This window comes from Panthera uncia, chromosome D2 (genome assembly GCF_023721935.1).
Source record: "Panthera uncia isolate 11264 chromosome D2, Puncia_PCG_1.0, whole genome shotgun sequence".
NCBI classification, from domain to species: Eukaryota; Metazoa; Chordata; class Mammalia; order Carnivora; family Felidae; genus Panthera; species Panthera uncia.
Window position 1 is genome coordinate 69,505,851 of NC_064818.1, and position 11,518 is coordinate 69,517,368.

The 11,518-nt window shown below is 37.8% G+C and overlaps 1 protein-coding gene across 1 annotated transcript in view; it reads left to right on the plus strand.

Moving 5' to 3' along the window:
• The window catches only part of TRUB1 (TruB pseudouridine synthase family member 1), a 35,592-nt gene extending 24,383 nt beyond the window's left edge, over positions 1–11,209 (plus strand). Inside the window, exons 5-8 of the mRNA XM_049645836.1 lie at positions 6,292–6,364; positions 7,723–7,862; positions 9,929–9,985; positions 10,743–11,209. Coding sequence (XP_049501793.1) covers positions 6,292–6,364; positions 7,723–7,862; positions 9,929–9,985; positions 10,743–11,002 — 530 coding nt within the window. The 3' untranslated portion in view covers positions 11,003–11,209. The remainder of the gene's footprint in view (positions 1–6,291; positions 6,365–7,722; positions 7,863–9,928; positions 9,986–10,742) is intronic.
• The last annotated feature ends 309 nt before the right edge of the window (positions 11,210–11,518 follow it).

Consider the following 11,518-nt stretch of genomic DNA (forward strand, 5'->3'; position numbering starts at 1 on the left):
CCCCCCCCCCCCCCCCCCCCCCCCCCCCCGCCTTGTATGCATATTCCTGTATGGCCCAGCACTTTTCCCTACTGCATTGCCTCTTTGGTCACCGTCACGCACTTTATAGATAATGGGTTTGTTTGGAATCCATTTTGTCACACGGGTCTGTCTATTCTTGTGCTAACACTGAACTATCTTAATTACTATGGTTTTAGACTAGATCTTGATATCTGAAAGAGCAAGTGTATCTGATTTTTTATAGATTTTCCCTATAGGTTTTTTATAGCTTTCTTCTCAAAGTAAGAAAGTTACTTTCTGTACCTAACTTACTGTTTTTTATTTTTTTATTTAAACAGTTTTTTTAAGGTTTTATTTATTTTTGAGAGAGAGAGAGAGAGAGCTAGAGCTCCAGAGGGGGAAGGGCAGAGAGAGAGAGGGAGACACAGAATCTGAAGCAGGCTCTAGGCTCCGAGCTGTCAGCACAGAGTTGGACGAGGGGATCGAACCCACCAATCATGAGATTATGACCTGAGCCGAAGTCGGATGCTTATCCGACTGAGCCACCCAGGTGCTTCTGTTTGTTTGTTTTAAATAAGCTCTATGTCCAGTGTGAGGCCTGAACGCAACAATCCTGTGATCAAGAGTCACATGCTCTGCTGACTGAGCCAGTTAGGCACCCCAACTGTTTTATTTATTTATTTTTTATATCATGAGCACACATTGAATTTTATCAAATACTATGTCTTTAGCTGTTGATTTTTCTCCTTACTCAAACATTAAACTAACTTTACATTTCTAGAGTAAGCCCAAATTGATCATGATCTGTTATCCTTTATATAAATTGTTGGATTTAGTTTGCTAATATTTAGTTTAGGATTTTTGCATTTTTGTCTATGAATGAGATTACCTTCTGTTTTTCCTTCCTGTTAATATCCTTGACTGGTTTTAATATCAGAGTTATGCTGACTTCATAAAATAGGTTGGGGGGGTGGTATTCTCTCTCTTATTCTCTAGAATTTGTGTAAGGTTGGCATCATTTCTTTTTCAAATGTTTGGTAGAATTTATTGGTAGACATCTGGGGTTTTCTTTGTTAGGAAGGTTTTAATCATGGATTGGATTTCTTTTCTAAATATAAAATTTAGTATTTTTTTTATTTCTTGTGTCATTCTAGATAATGTTTTCCCTAGGAATTTGTCCATTTCACCTAAATTTTCAAACTTATTGGTATAGAGTTGTTTATAACATTCCTTTATGACCTTTTAATTTTGAAATGATATCAGACATATTTTTGTAGTTTTCAGTATGTAGATCTTTCACTTCTTTTGTATATGAAATCCCTAAATACTCCATATTTTTTAATGCTATTATAAGTTGAGTTTTAAAAATTTCAGTTTCTGATAGTTCATTCTTAGTATAGAGAAATGGAGTTAATTTTTAAATATTGGTCTTATGTCATTTGCCCTTGCTAACCTCACTAATTTGAGTCACTTTTGTGTAGATTCCTTGTCAGTGTGGATCTGAAGTAGACATTTTTCCAGGTCTCCATTAGTTCTACTGCTCAGACACGGCTTCTCTGGGGTCCCTGTCACATTCCCTGTGTGTTCAGCCAAGTTTCTTCCTTCTGGATGGTTGGAATTCATCCAACCTTATAAGAGCTTGCAAGAGCTTTGGTGGCAGTTCTTTGGTTAATTTTCTGGCGTCTGTCTTATGTGCAGCTTGGAATTGAGCTGGGCTCAAGTGGACCCCTGTAGACATCTCCTTCTCTGTTTGGTTCTCCCAAGTTCCAGCTGCTGCTGCTTCCCCAAATTCTGATTTTTATTCAGTGAGATTGTTACTGGCTGGTGGATTGTAAAATTCTTTGGTTCTTGTCTTCTTGAAGGAAAGAATTCAGTCGAGAGACTCCGTAGAGAATTAAACAAAGGTTTTATTTAGCAAAGGGAGAGTACACTCCAGAAGGGTAGCAAAAGAGCTTGGTCTACGCGAGATGATGCGGTGTCTGGGCGGAGACTGGGTGGTCCCTGGCAGTTTCCTACCTGCCATCCTCCTTTCTCCCCTCCTGCTCAGGTCTGTCTAGCTGCCTCCAGTAGCAAGATTACAGTGCTCTTTTGGGATTCCCTTCCTTACATCACAGTTCAGAAAGTACCTCCAAGCAAAACAAGTGATCCTCAGAAAGACCCTGCCTGTTTCTTTCTCTTCTCTCAGGGATGATAGTCCTAGCTGTCTGTTGTCTAAGGTTTGAAAACAATTGTGTATTATGTATTTTCCCAATTAAACAGTTTATAGTGGTAGGACTCATCCAGTAACAGTTACTCTGTCATGGTCGAATATTGTTTTTAAATCCATAGTTCAGTTAAGTATCGACTATTATGTTGTAAGTTCACTGGTAGAGTCAACAGATTTTAAGCAAATAATGTGATATGATCTTACATATGTTAATTTTATGAGAATGACTTTTTAAAATTAATTTCAGGGGCACCTGGGTGGCTAGGTTGTTTAAGTGTCTGACTCTTGATATTGGCTCATGATCATGATCTCACAATGGTGGGATCAAGCCCGACATCGGGCTTCATGCCCAGCGTGGAGCCTGCTTGGGATTCTCTCTCTGCCCCTCCCCCACTTGCTCACTGTCTCTGTCTCAAAAAAAAAAAATATTAATTTCAGGGGTACGTAAGTGGCTCAGTTGATTAAGTGTCGGACATCAGCTCAGGTCATGATCTCACAGTTTGTGAGTTTGAGCCCTGCTTTAGGCTCTGTGCTGACAGCTCAGAGCCTGGTGCCTGCTTCGGATTCAGTGTCTCCCTCTCTCTCTCTGCCCCTCTCCTGCTCATGCTCTGTATCTCTCTCAAAAATAAACATTAAAAATAATATATTATTTTCAAATGAATACTGCTGGCACATTGAAGATTATAAACAAAGAATAATTACCCAAGTCCTATGACACTTTTATCATACCCATCTTCTTTTACCAAATGTATTTCTTGGATAGTTATTGGATATAATTGCTTTAGAGATTTTATTCTCCATTTCTTTTTAAATCCTTTGGAGGTAGAGTCTTTATTGTTAATAATTATTATTTGGATTGGACTAATGGCAAGATTTAGAGATAGCCAGCATGCTTCACTACATACTCACGTAGTGAACATAATAATCATATGATAAAAAAATACTTATTTTATTCTAAAATAGTATATTCACCTTTATTGTAAAACAACTTGCTGCATAGACCTTCTGTCTGGTGATTCAAACTTCAGAAGAATCATTGGCCTGGGTGACTTTTATTTATTTATTTATTTATTTTTTAACGTTTATTTATTTTTGAGACAGAGAGAGACAGAGCATGAACGGGGGAGGGGCAGAGAGAGAGGGAGACACAGAATCGGAAACAGGCTCCAGGCTCCGAGCCATCAGCCCAGAGCCTGACGCGGGGCTCGAACTCGCGGACCGCGAGATCGTGACCTGAGCCGAAGTTGGACACTCAACTGACTGAGCCACCCAGGCGCCCCCTTTTTTTTTTTTTGGGGGGGTGACTTTTAAATGTCCTTTTGACCTTGAGATTCTATTATTCCTCAGCTGATTCAGCAAGAATGTCTTGAGTGCCACTGTAATTGTGTACCTTATATAAGAAGAAAAGCTGCCTTTGCCTTTAAGGGCCTTGGAATTTAATTGGTGAGATAATACCCGCCTATGTATAGTAGGTAACATTTACAAATTGTGTATGGTTAACTGCAGAATGAACAGCACAAACCTAAAATGCCTGAAATGTTAAGTCAGAGAAAGAGACCCTGGCAGAAGTAATGACAAAGAACACGTCTTGTCATCTTATGTTGGGGAGTGTGAGTAAAAGACAACAACTGAAGCAGGAAAAGGAGTATACATTCACAGGAATGTTAGGAAAGAGGCCAGCCTAGCAGAAGTAGAGAGCCGTTTCAGTTTCATTTAGTCTTATTTTGAAAATGTGTGGCTAAGCCATGGACTTAACAGTACGTTGGGATTTGCTCTGCAGTGGTATCAGCAGTGACACTTCTTCAGCAGCCGTGCTTGGTGGTAGCATTGGCCGCCTAGACTTGAAAGCGTTGCATCACTAAGGTGGCACCAGTGATTGTTTTAATGTTGCGGTAGAGCAAAAATTTCTCATGGGAAAATCCTTATCCTATCATGAGCTACATCTGTTTGAAAACCAGTATGAACAGAATACCCATCTGAGAACTGTCTTTTTGGACTGTCAGGTGTTGGAGAAATTCTTTTGAGTTCTGTGGCTCTTCTCTGTTTGAGTCTAGTAGATTCTGGTCTTTTGTTTGACTTGAGACTCAAGGTCACACGAGGTTAAGACTGTCTCGCTGTGTTGATATTGAAACCTGGGCACAGTATTCCGTGCTGTTCTTTAATTTTTTTCTGGTGATACAGTGATAATTCAAGGCACATTAATTAGGTTTTGCTTAATGTTATTTTGTAAAATCAAATGTAACTATGTATTAGAATAAAAAGTTGAAATAAATGTCCTACAAAGTGAAAAAGAAGCGCTGTTATTTCTTTCCATTCACTGTGACCTAAACAAGTTATAGACTATTTCTATAATTATTGAATATGAAATATACATAGTCATCTATAAATATGAAAATCCCAAATACTGAGTTTCAATGTGTTATAGTTTTCATTTGTTAAAATTATAGAACTATACTTTAATATTATAGTAATATTTTATAGCTAATACAGTTAATATTTTGTGTGAAAGAGTATTAAAGGCTGGAAACATGATTAAGTAACATACCAAAAACTTGTATGTCTTCATTCAAATTTTCTAAAATCATTGTTAAAAAATGCTTAATAATCATGGTATCCTTGCTGTGTATATTGTCTTTTCGCACTGGCTTATTTTGAGGCAAAAGTCAGACTCCTAAGAGTGTTTGATGAAAAAGAACAGAGAAATTCCAAAAACAGTGAAAGGAGGGAAGGAGACAAATACAAGTTTTCTTGGGGACAGAACTGAATGGAAGTGTGTCAGTTTTATGCCACCGTAGAACTAGCAGGTAAACTTTTTGATGTGGTTGCTACTTAATAATCTTCAATGCTGGGGGCACCTGGGTGACTCAGTCCGTTAAGCATCCGACTTCAGCTCAGGTCATGATCTTGCAGTTCTTGGGTTCGAGCCCCGCTTCAGGCTCTGTGCTGACAGCGCAGAGCCTGAAGCCTGTTTCCGATTCTGTGTTCTCCCTCTCTCTCTCTGCCCCTCCCCCACTCATGCTGTCTCTGTCTCTGTCTCTCTCTCAAAATTAAACATTAAAAAAAAAAATTTTTTTTTTAATCTTGAAAAAAATAATCTTCAATACTGTGTACATTATTTACAGTATTTGATGCCTGGAGAAACTTAGATAACTTAAGCATATTTTTTTTTAAATTAAACTTTTAAATTGATTTTTTAGTTGACATTCAGTGTTACATTAGTTTCAGGTGCACAACAATGCTTACCATCTGTCATGATACGAAGTTACCACAGTATTATTGACTATATTCTCTATGCTGTACATTTCATTCCCATAATTTACTTATTTCATAACTGGAAGCTTGTATTTCTTAATACCCTTCACCTATTTTGCTCATTACGACTTGCCGTGGCAAGCACTGCGTAATGTATATGTCAGATCGCTGCATTGCACACCTGAAGCTAATATTAGCATTGTATGCCAATTATACTTCAGTTATTTAAAAAAAAAAACTTATATGAATTTTTCTACTTGTTTTCTGATCCCCTCATTTTTTAATGCTGTGGTACCTTTTCTATAGCTAATCCCCCATTTTTCTCAGCTTTTCTAAAGGCTGTAGTAAGCACCAGCTAAATGCATATAAGATGATGGAGTCATTTATTGGAGAAAAAACTGAAGCAAAGGAAATTTAGTCTTAATATTAGACAGTATAAGACTTTCTCCCCCTCTTATCTCATTAATGTGTATGTTATTCATCTCAACATGGTAGAATTTGGCCTACAAATATGTGTTGATAGAAAATTTTTAATTGAGGGGCTCCTGAGTGGCTCAGTTAAGCACCTGACTTCGGCTCAGCTTATAAGCTCACAGCTTGTGGGTTTGAGCTGCGTCGGGCTCTGTGCTGACAGCTCAGAGCCTGGAGCCGGCTTCGGATTCTGTGTCTGCCCCTCTCTCTGCCCCTTCCCTGCTCGTGCTCTGTCTCTCTCTCAAAAATAAATAAACATTAAAAAAAATTTTTTTAAATTTAATTGAAATTTCAGAGCGTTCAGTGCTATGAAAATAGCACATATTCTGTAGTTGTTTGTTACCTTTTTCATTTTTTGGCAGATAAAATAACACAAGAAGATATTGAAGGCATTCTGCAGAAATTTACTGGGAATATAATGCAGGTACCTCCCCTGTAAGTTCACTTACTGAATTTGAAGAAATGTTTAATTTTTATTTTTCAGTGTTTAACATCACTTTAATGAGAAAAAAAACAAACAAAACGGCTTCCTTCTGTGTATGGTGAAGCATGTTTTGATCTGACACAGCGTCTGCTCCAGTAGAGGTGGGCCTGACTTAGGCAGCTTGCAGAGCTTCCGGCACTCTCTGGGGCGGCGCGATGCCGTCTCCTCTGGCCCTGGACGCTGCCACGGCCTGACATCCGTGCCGTGCCAGTGCTGATGGACTTCTGTGATTTGCACCCACACGCCTCAGGGCAGGTCTGGAGCGCAGAGAGGTCAGTTTTCCCCGAACTGCTGCGAGGGGCCCGGTCCTGTGCAGTGCCGCTGTCAGAGCTGTGATTCGTAGTCCAGTGGGTACTTTTTTTCAGGCATCGGGACCATTTCCTGTGGGCCCAGAATCTTATGCTTCACAATTCTCAGCAACAAATGAGACAGATGAAAGTTATAATTTATTAAAAGTATAAGAATATTGATTTACCACTTAACCATATCTTTTGTGCACATTACCATTTCAAGCAAATTGCTTTTTATTTTAAAAAAATGGCTGTATCGTTATGTGTCAGGCAAAGTTACTGACAGTTCTTTTAGCATTTAGTACTTTTTATTTTAAAATCTTGATTTTTTTTTTAAGAACGCTGAAATATCTAACAGGGAAATGGGTCTTCATAATTTTGCTTCAAATGGAAGTTTTAAAAATTTTGTAGGATATGGATAAATGTTATTTTTGATCATTATTGTTATAAATAAAATATAAGTATGTTTAATTTATTTTAAGAGCAGTTTTAGAAATTTCTTCCCGGGACTGTTCCAAGGATTTCGTAGTCTAATAAAATTTTATCACACAAAGCTAAGATCTGTTAAGTAGATTATCTGCTTCTTTGCATTTTGAAATGTTTTGACAACTCGTATGTGAAAATGAATATTATTGTAATGGAAATTGTTTCAAGGAAACATAGTTGAGACCATTGTGACCAGAGGCCTTGTCACGGTGTCCTTGACCCAGAACCCGGACCAGTGAACGAACATTTGTATAGACCACCTCCACAGAGAAGGTGGAAGGGTAAAATTGACAATATTGCTCATTGGGTGCCAGATTAAGCTTTCGCTTCAAAGAGATTTAGGAATTCCATCCCTGGCACCATCATGGAACAGATTGGAAGGAAAAAAGGAGTCCGCCTGTCAGAGAGATTTTCCATTTAAGTGCCGCTCGGCATCCTTTCTTTCCATGCTGTGATCTGGAGTTATGCTCTCTCATTCTTTCTTAACCTTTTCTCTCTCCTTCACGCCCTGTCTCTCTCCCTCATCTTGCAAGCTATTCTGCATTAAAGAAAGACGGACAGAGACTTTCAACCTTGATGAAGAGAGGTGAAGTAGTAGAAGCGAAACCTGCCAGGCCAGTTACGGTGTACAGTCTCTCCCTTGAGAAATTCCAGCCACCATTTTTCACACTAGGTAAGGTGGAAAGACTTGAAATCACGTGTAGTTACGTGTACTTTTATCTCGCATTCAGCTGCTTTCGTGTAGTTTAATGGATCCCTAGGATATTGGAGATTTTTTTAAACTTGAATTTAGGTAAGGTTAGCATTTGTTAATACCTTTTCGAAAACACATTTGACGAACATACTGATAGCTACATGGAAGTTCAGAAATGCTCTCCTAAATGCTTTTCTTATTATCTTATATATAATAATATAAACATCTCTATATTGTAATATACCTATTATATTATAAAGTTGGAAATAACATACCTTCGATCTCTAATGGCAAAGAGTAGGTAAGGGATATACACTTCAAAATTTTATATCTTGTGTTTTTACTCTCTTATGGATGGGTGTTCCGCCATTTTGGCTAGTACCTGGTAGTGTACATTCAGCTTTAAAATTTAATTTGTCCTTTTAAAACAAAGCATTTTTAGTTTTTGGACAAGAAATTCTAAGGGTAGAGTCATTATTTCTCCCCCTTCTTTGTTACCTGCAAGTTACTGCTAAAGATCTTGACAATGTGGAGAAAATGGGTAAGGCACAAGTATTTGCTTACACATGGGGTACATTTTAATTCAGGTTATCAATTTGAATGTATCTACAATTTATATTTGAAATAAATTTAAAAACCAAAACGTTTGTCTCTATTGTTTGGGAATTTGATGATCTCTTAGTTGCAGAAAGTAGTAGCTGAAGCCACGAACATCTATGAGCTGTGAAGAATTGAAAGCTGTGGTTCTTCTGAATTCTCAGGCTTCCTTAAACTGATCCTGCTCTTTCTTAATTTCACAGTGACTACTAACTAGGATTCCCTTGAGAAATAATTTCCCAAAACTTTTTTTTCCCTATATTCTATTGCTTTGACATACTATTTAAGGTGTATTAAGTTCCTATAGAATGTGGTTTTTGTACAGTTAAAAAAATGAAGTCACTTCTTTAGTTTCCTGATTTTAAAATATTTGACAAATAATGAGAAAAATATACTAAAAAATCCCTCATTCCATGAAAACAAAGCAGCTGGGTCGGCACGGTAGATACTATCTATGAAAGGAGGAGAAGCTTGAATTTTTCTGATTGCATTTTAGTTGTAAATAGTTATTACGTTCACTTATTTTGTAATAGGCCAAAAGAGTGTCTTTTCACCAACGTCAAATATAGTGCAAGAGTGATTATATACCTACTTTGATCCTCGTGCTCGTTTTTTAATCTCAGCTGTGGTTCCCAACCTTGAGCCGATGGGGAAGAAAAAAGAAAATCCCCAGGTAGTGAGTTTTGATTAATTCCCTCAAGTGGCTTTCTTTGTAGGATAAGACTATAAACACCAGGAATGTAGTCCTTTGTGTGGAAATTCAGGATGTCTTGTGGACGAATGAAAATAATCCAGAGCCCTGCTCTTAACCAATAAGCACATAATCTACTGTGAAGATGTTTACATATGCAGTCACTCTGGAACATTGTGTAATTTTAGTTATTTTATGACTTCTTCAGGAATATTTCCAAGAGAACATTTACATAGACTGAGCTCTCCATGTAGTATATTTTCCCAAACATAATTACTATCCCTGATACGGGGTTTTTGTTGTATTTTTTGAGTGTGCCCATCTGACAATATCTTAAAAATCTACAGTTTCTGATAGCGAAGCTGAGATGTCCCACCTATTTAAAACCGACTAACTGGAAAAGGTGTAAAAATCTGAAAATGTTTTTTTAAACGTCCAGCTCATAATATCAAAGCTGAGACTCCTCACTATTTAAAACCTATTAAAGGAACAAGGCTAAAGGAATTACGTGGTGTGACTTGCCAGTTTTTTAAAAATGTGTTCATGAGTTTCTGCTGTTTGCTCTCTCCACACTCTGACTTTTCAATCTCACAAACACATATGCTATTGGATGAATAATTTATGTTTTAGCACATAAATATTTTATCACTCGATTGTTTGCATAGTGCATTTTTACATTTGTTTAGGGGCATCATTTCTATGTAAAGTGGATTTCATGGGAGGTTAGCAATTTACCATGTCACTGTTAACATTCCAGATGTTGAATGTGGAGGAGGTTTTTATATCAGAAGCTTGGTCAGTGACATTGGCAAAGGTAAGCATAAAGATGAATTATGAATTATCATTTAGAGAGTAATACTCGCTTTTGACGGGAAGAGGGAATTTTCTATTTTTCATATCTCTGAGTGCCGGCCTTAGGGAACTGTACCCTTGCTGCCTTCAGCTTCAAAAGCATTGTAGGTTTATGGCATACAATTATCAGCATCAGCAGCTGCAGTGAGATGCTTGTAACAACAGGAGACAAAGAGAGAGAGAGGAGCAGAAAATGAAGATGGGAATAATGAAGGCAAGAGCCAACATAATTGCAAGTATGAAAGATTTTAACTCAAATGGGATAAGATAAAAAGATGGATCCGTCTCAAAGTTACTTTCATTGATGCAAGTAACATTTTTTTTTAGAAACTGGAAGGCATAGTCCTACAAACAGCTAGAAAGTTGCAGTCCTGGCCCTGCCATTTCCTGGCGGTTGTGGCACCGGACAGGTCAGGTTACCTCATCTGCAGATGAGATTAATAGTTCCCTCCTGGGTTTGCTTCACGGTTAAGTAAGAACAGTCTGTGTAAGTTCCTTGTGGCCTTTGAAGCAGTTTATAAGGTGAGTTACTAAATACCATTTTGCTACTTCGTCATTTGTCAAGGCTCTTGGTTCTTAGATTAGCTTATTACAGTTTTACATTTGGGGTGGTTTTGAGAGGTTTGAATCCGAGGTGTTCTGTCATTTGAAAAATTATGATGACTGTGGACTACTGAATCGTTGACCCTGTGGGTTTTCTTTTCGCCTTGTTTCCGTAGAACTGTCTTCCTGTGCCAACGTCCTAGAGCTGACCCGAACCAAGCAGGGGCCATTTACACTAGAAGAGCATGCCCTTCCTGAAGACAAGTGGACAATTGATGACATCGCCCAGTCTCTGGAACATTGCTCGTCTCTTCTCCCGGCAGAGCTGGCACTTAAAAAGTCAAAACCTGAGGAGTCTAATGAACAAGTTTTGAGCTGTGAATATATAACCCTAAATGAGACAAAGGGAGAAGAGGATAGAATTAAGGCCTCTTAAGATTGGCTTGGGGTTGTCGTCATTTCTTGGTTGACATTTGAGTCCTGTGTACAGAATGGCAAGCTACATGCAAGAGATGAACAACTGTTCTTTTTTTCTTCCTGCATGATTTTTTTTCGCATGAAGAAAAATGTCCATCATTGACAGTTTCTCTGGTGTACAATTTATCTGCTCTACATTATAAATAACTTTGCAGTGACTTATTCAGTTCTTTGCCTCACTGTGAAATGTTGTTTTAGGATGTTATGTTGTTCAGTTGGATTCAGGAAAATCAACCTTCTGATTTGGATCTTTCTTCAGAGTCTTTTTCTAATCAAAGAAAAAGAAATACAAGCTATATGTTTCTTTGGTGTCACAAGACTGAATGTAACTTTGACTTTATTTTGGCTTCCTAGTGGCTCTATTATATTGAAGTTCTTATGTTTGAAAAGACCATTATTTAACTTACATTTTGGAGTTTACAGTTATTAACATTTATTTGACAAGACTTGTACTTAACCTGGTAATAGCTATGTT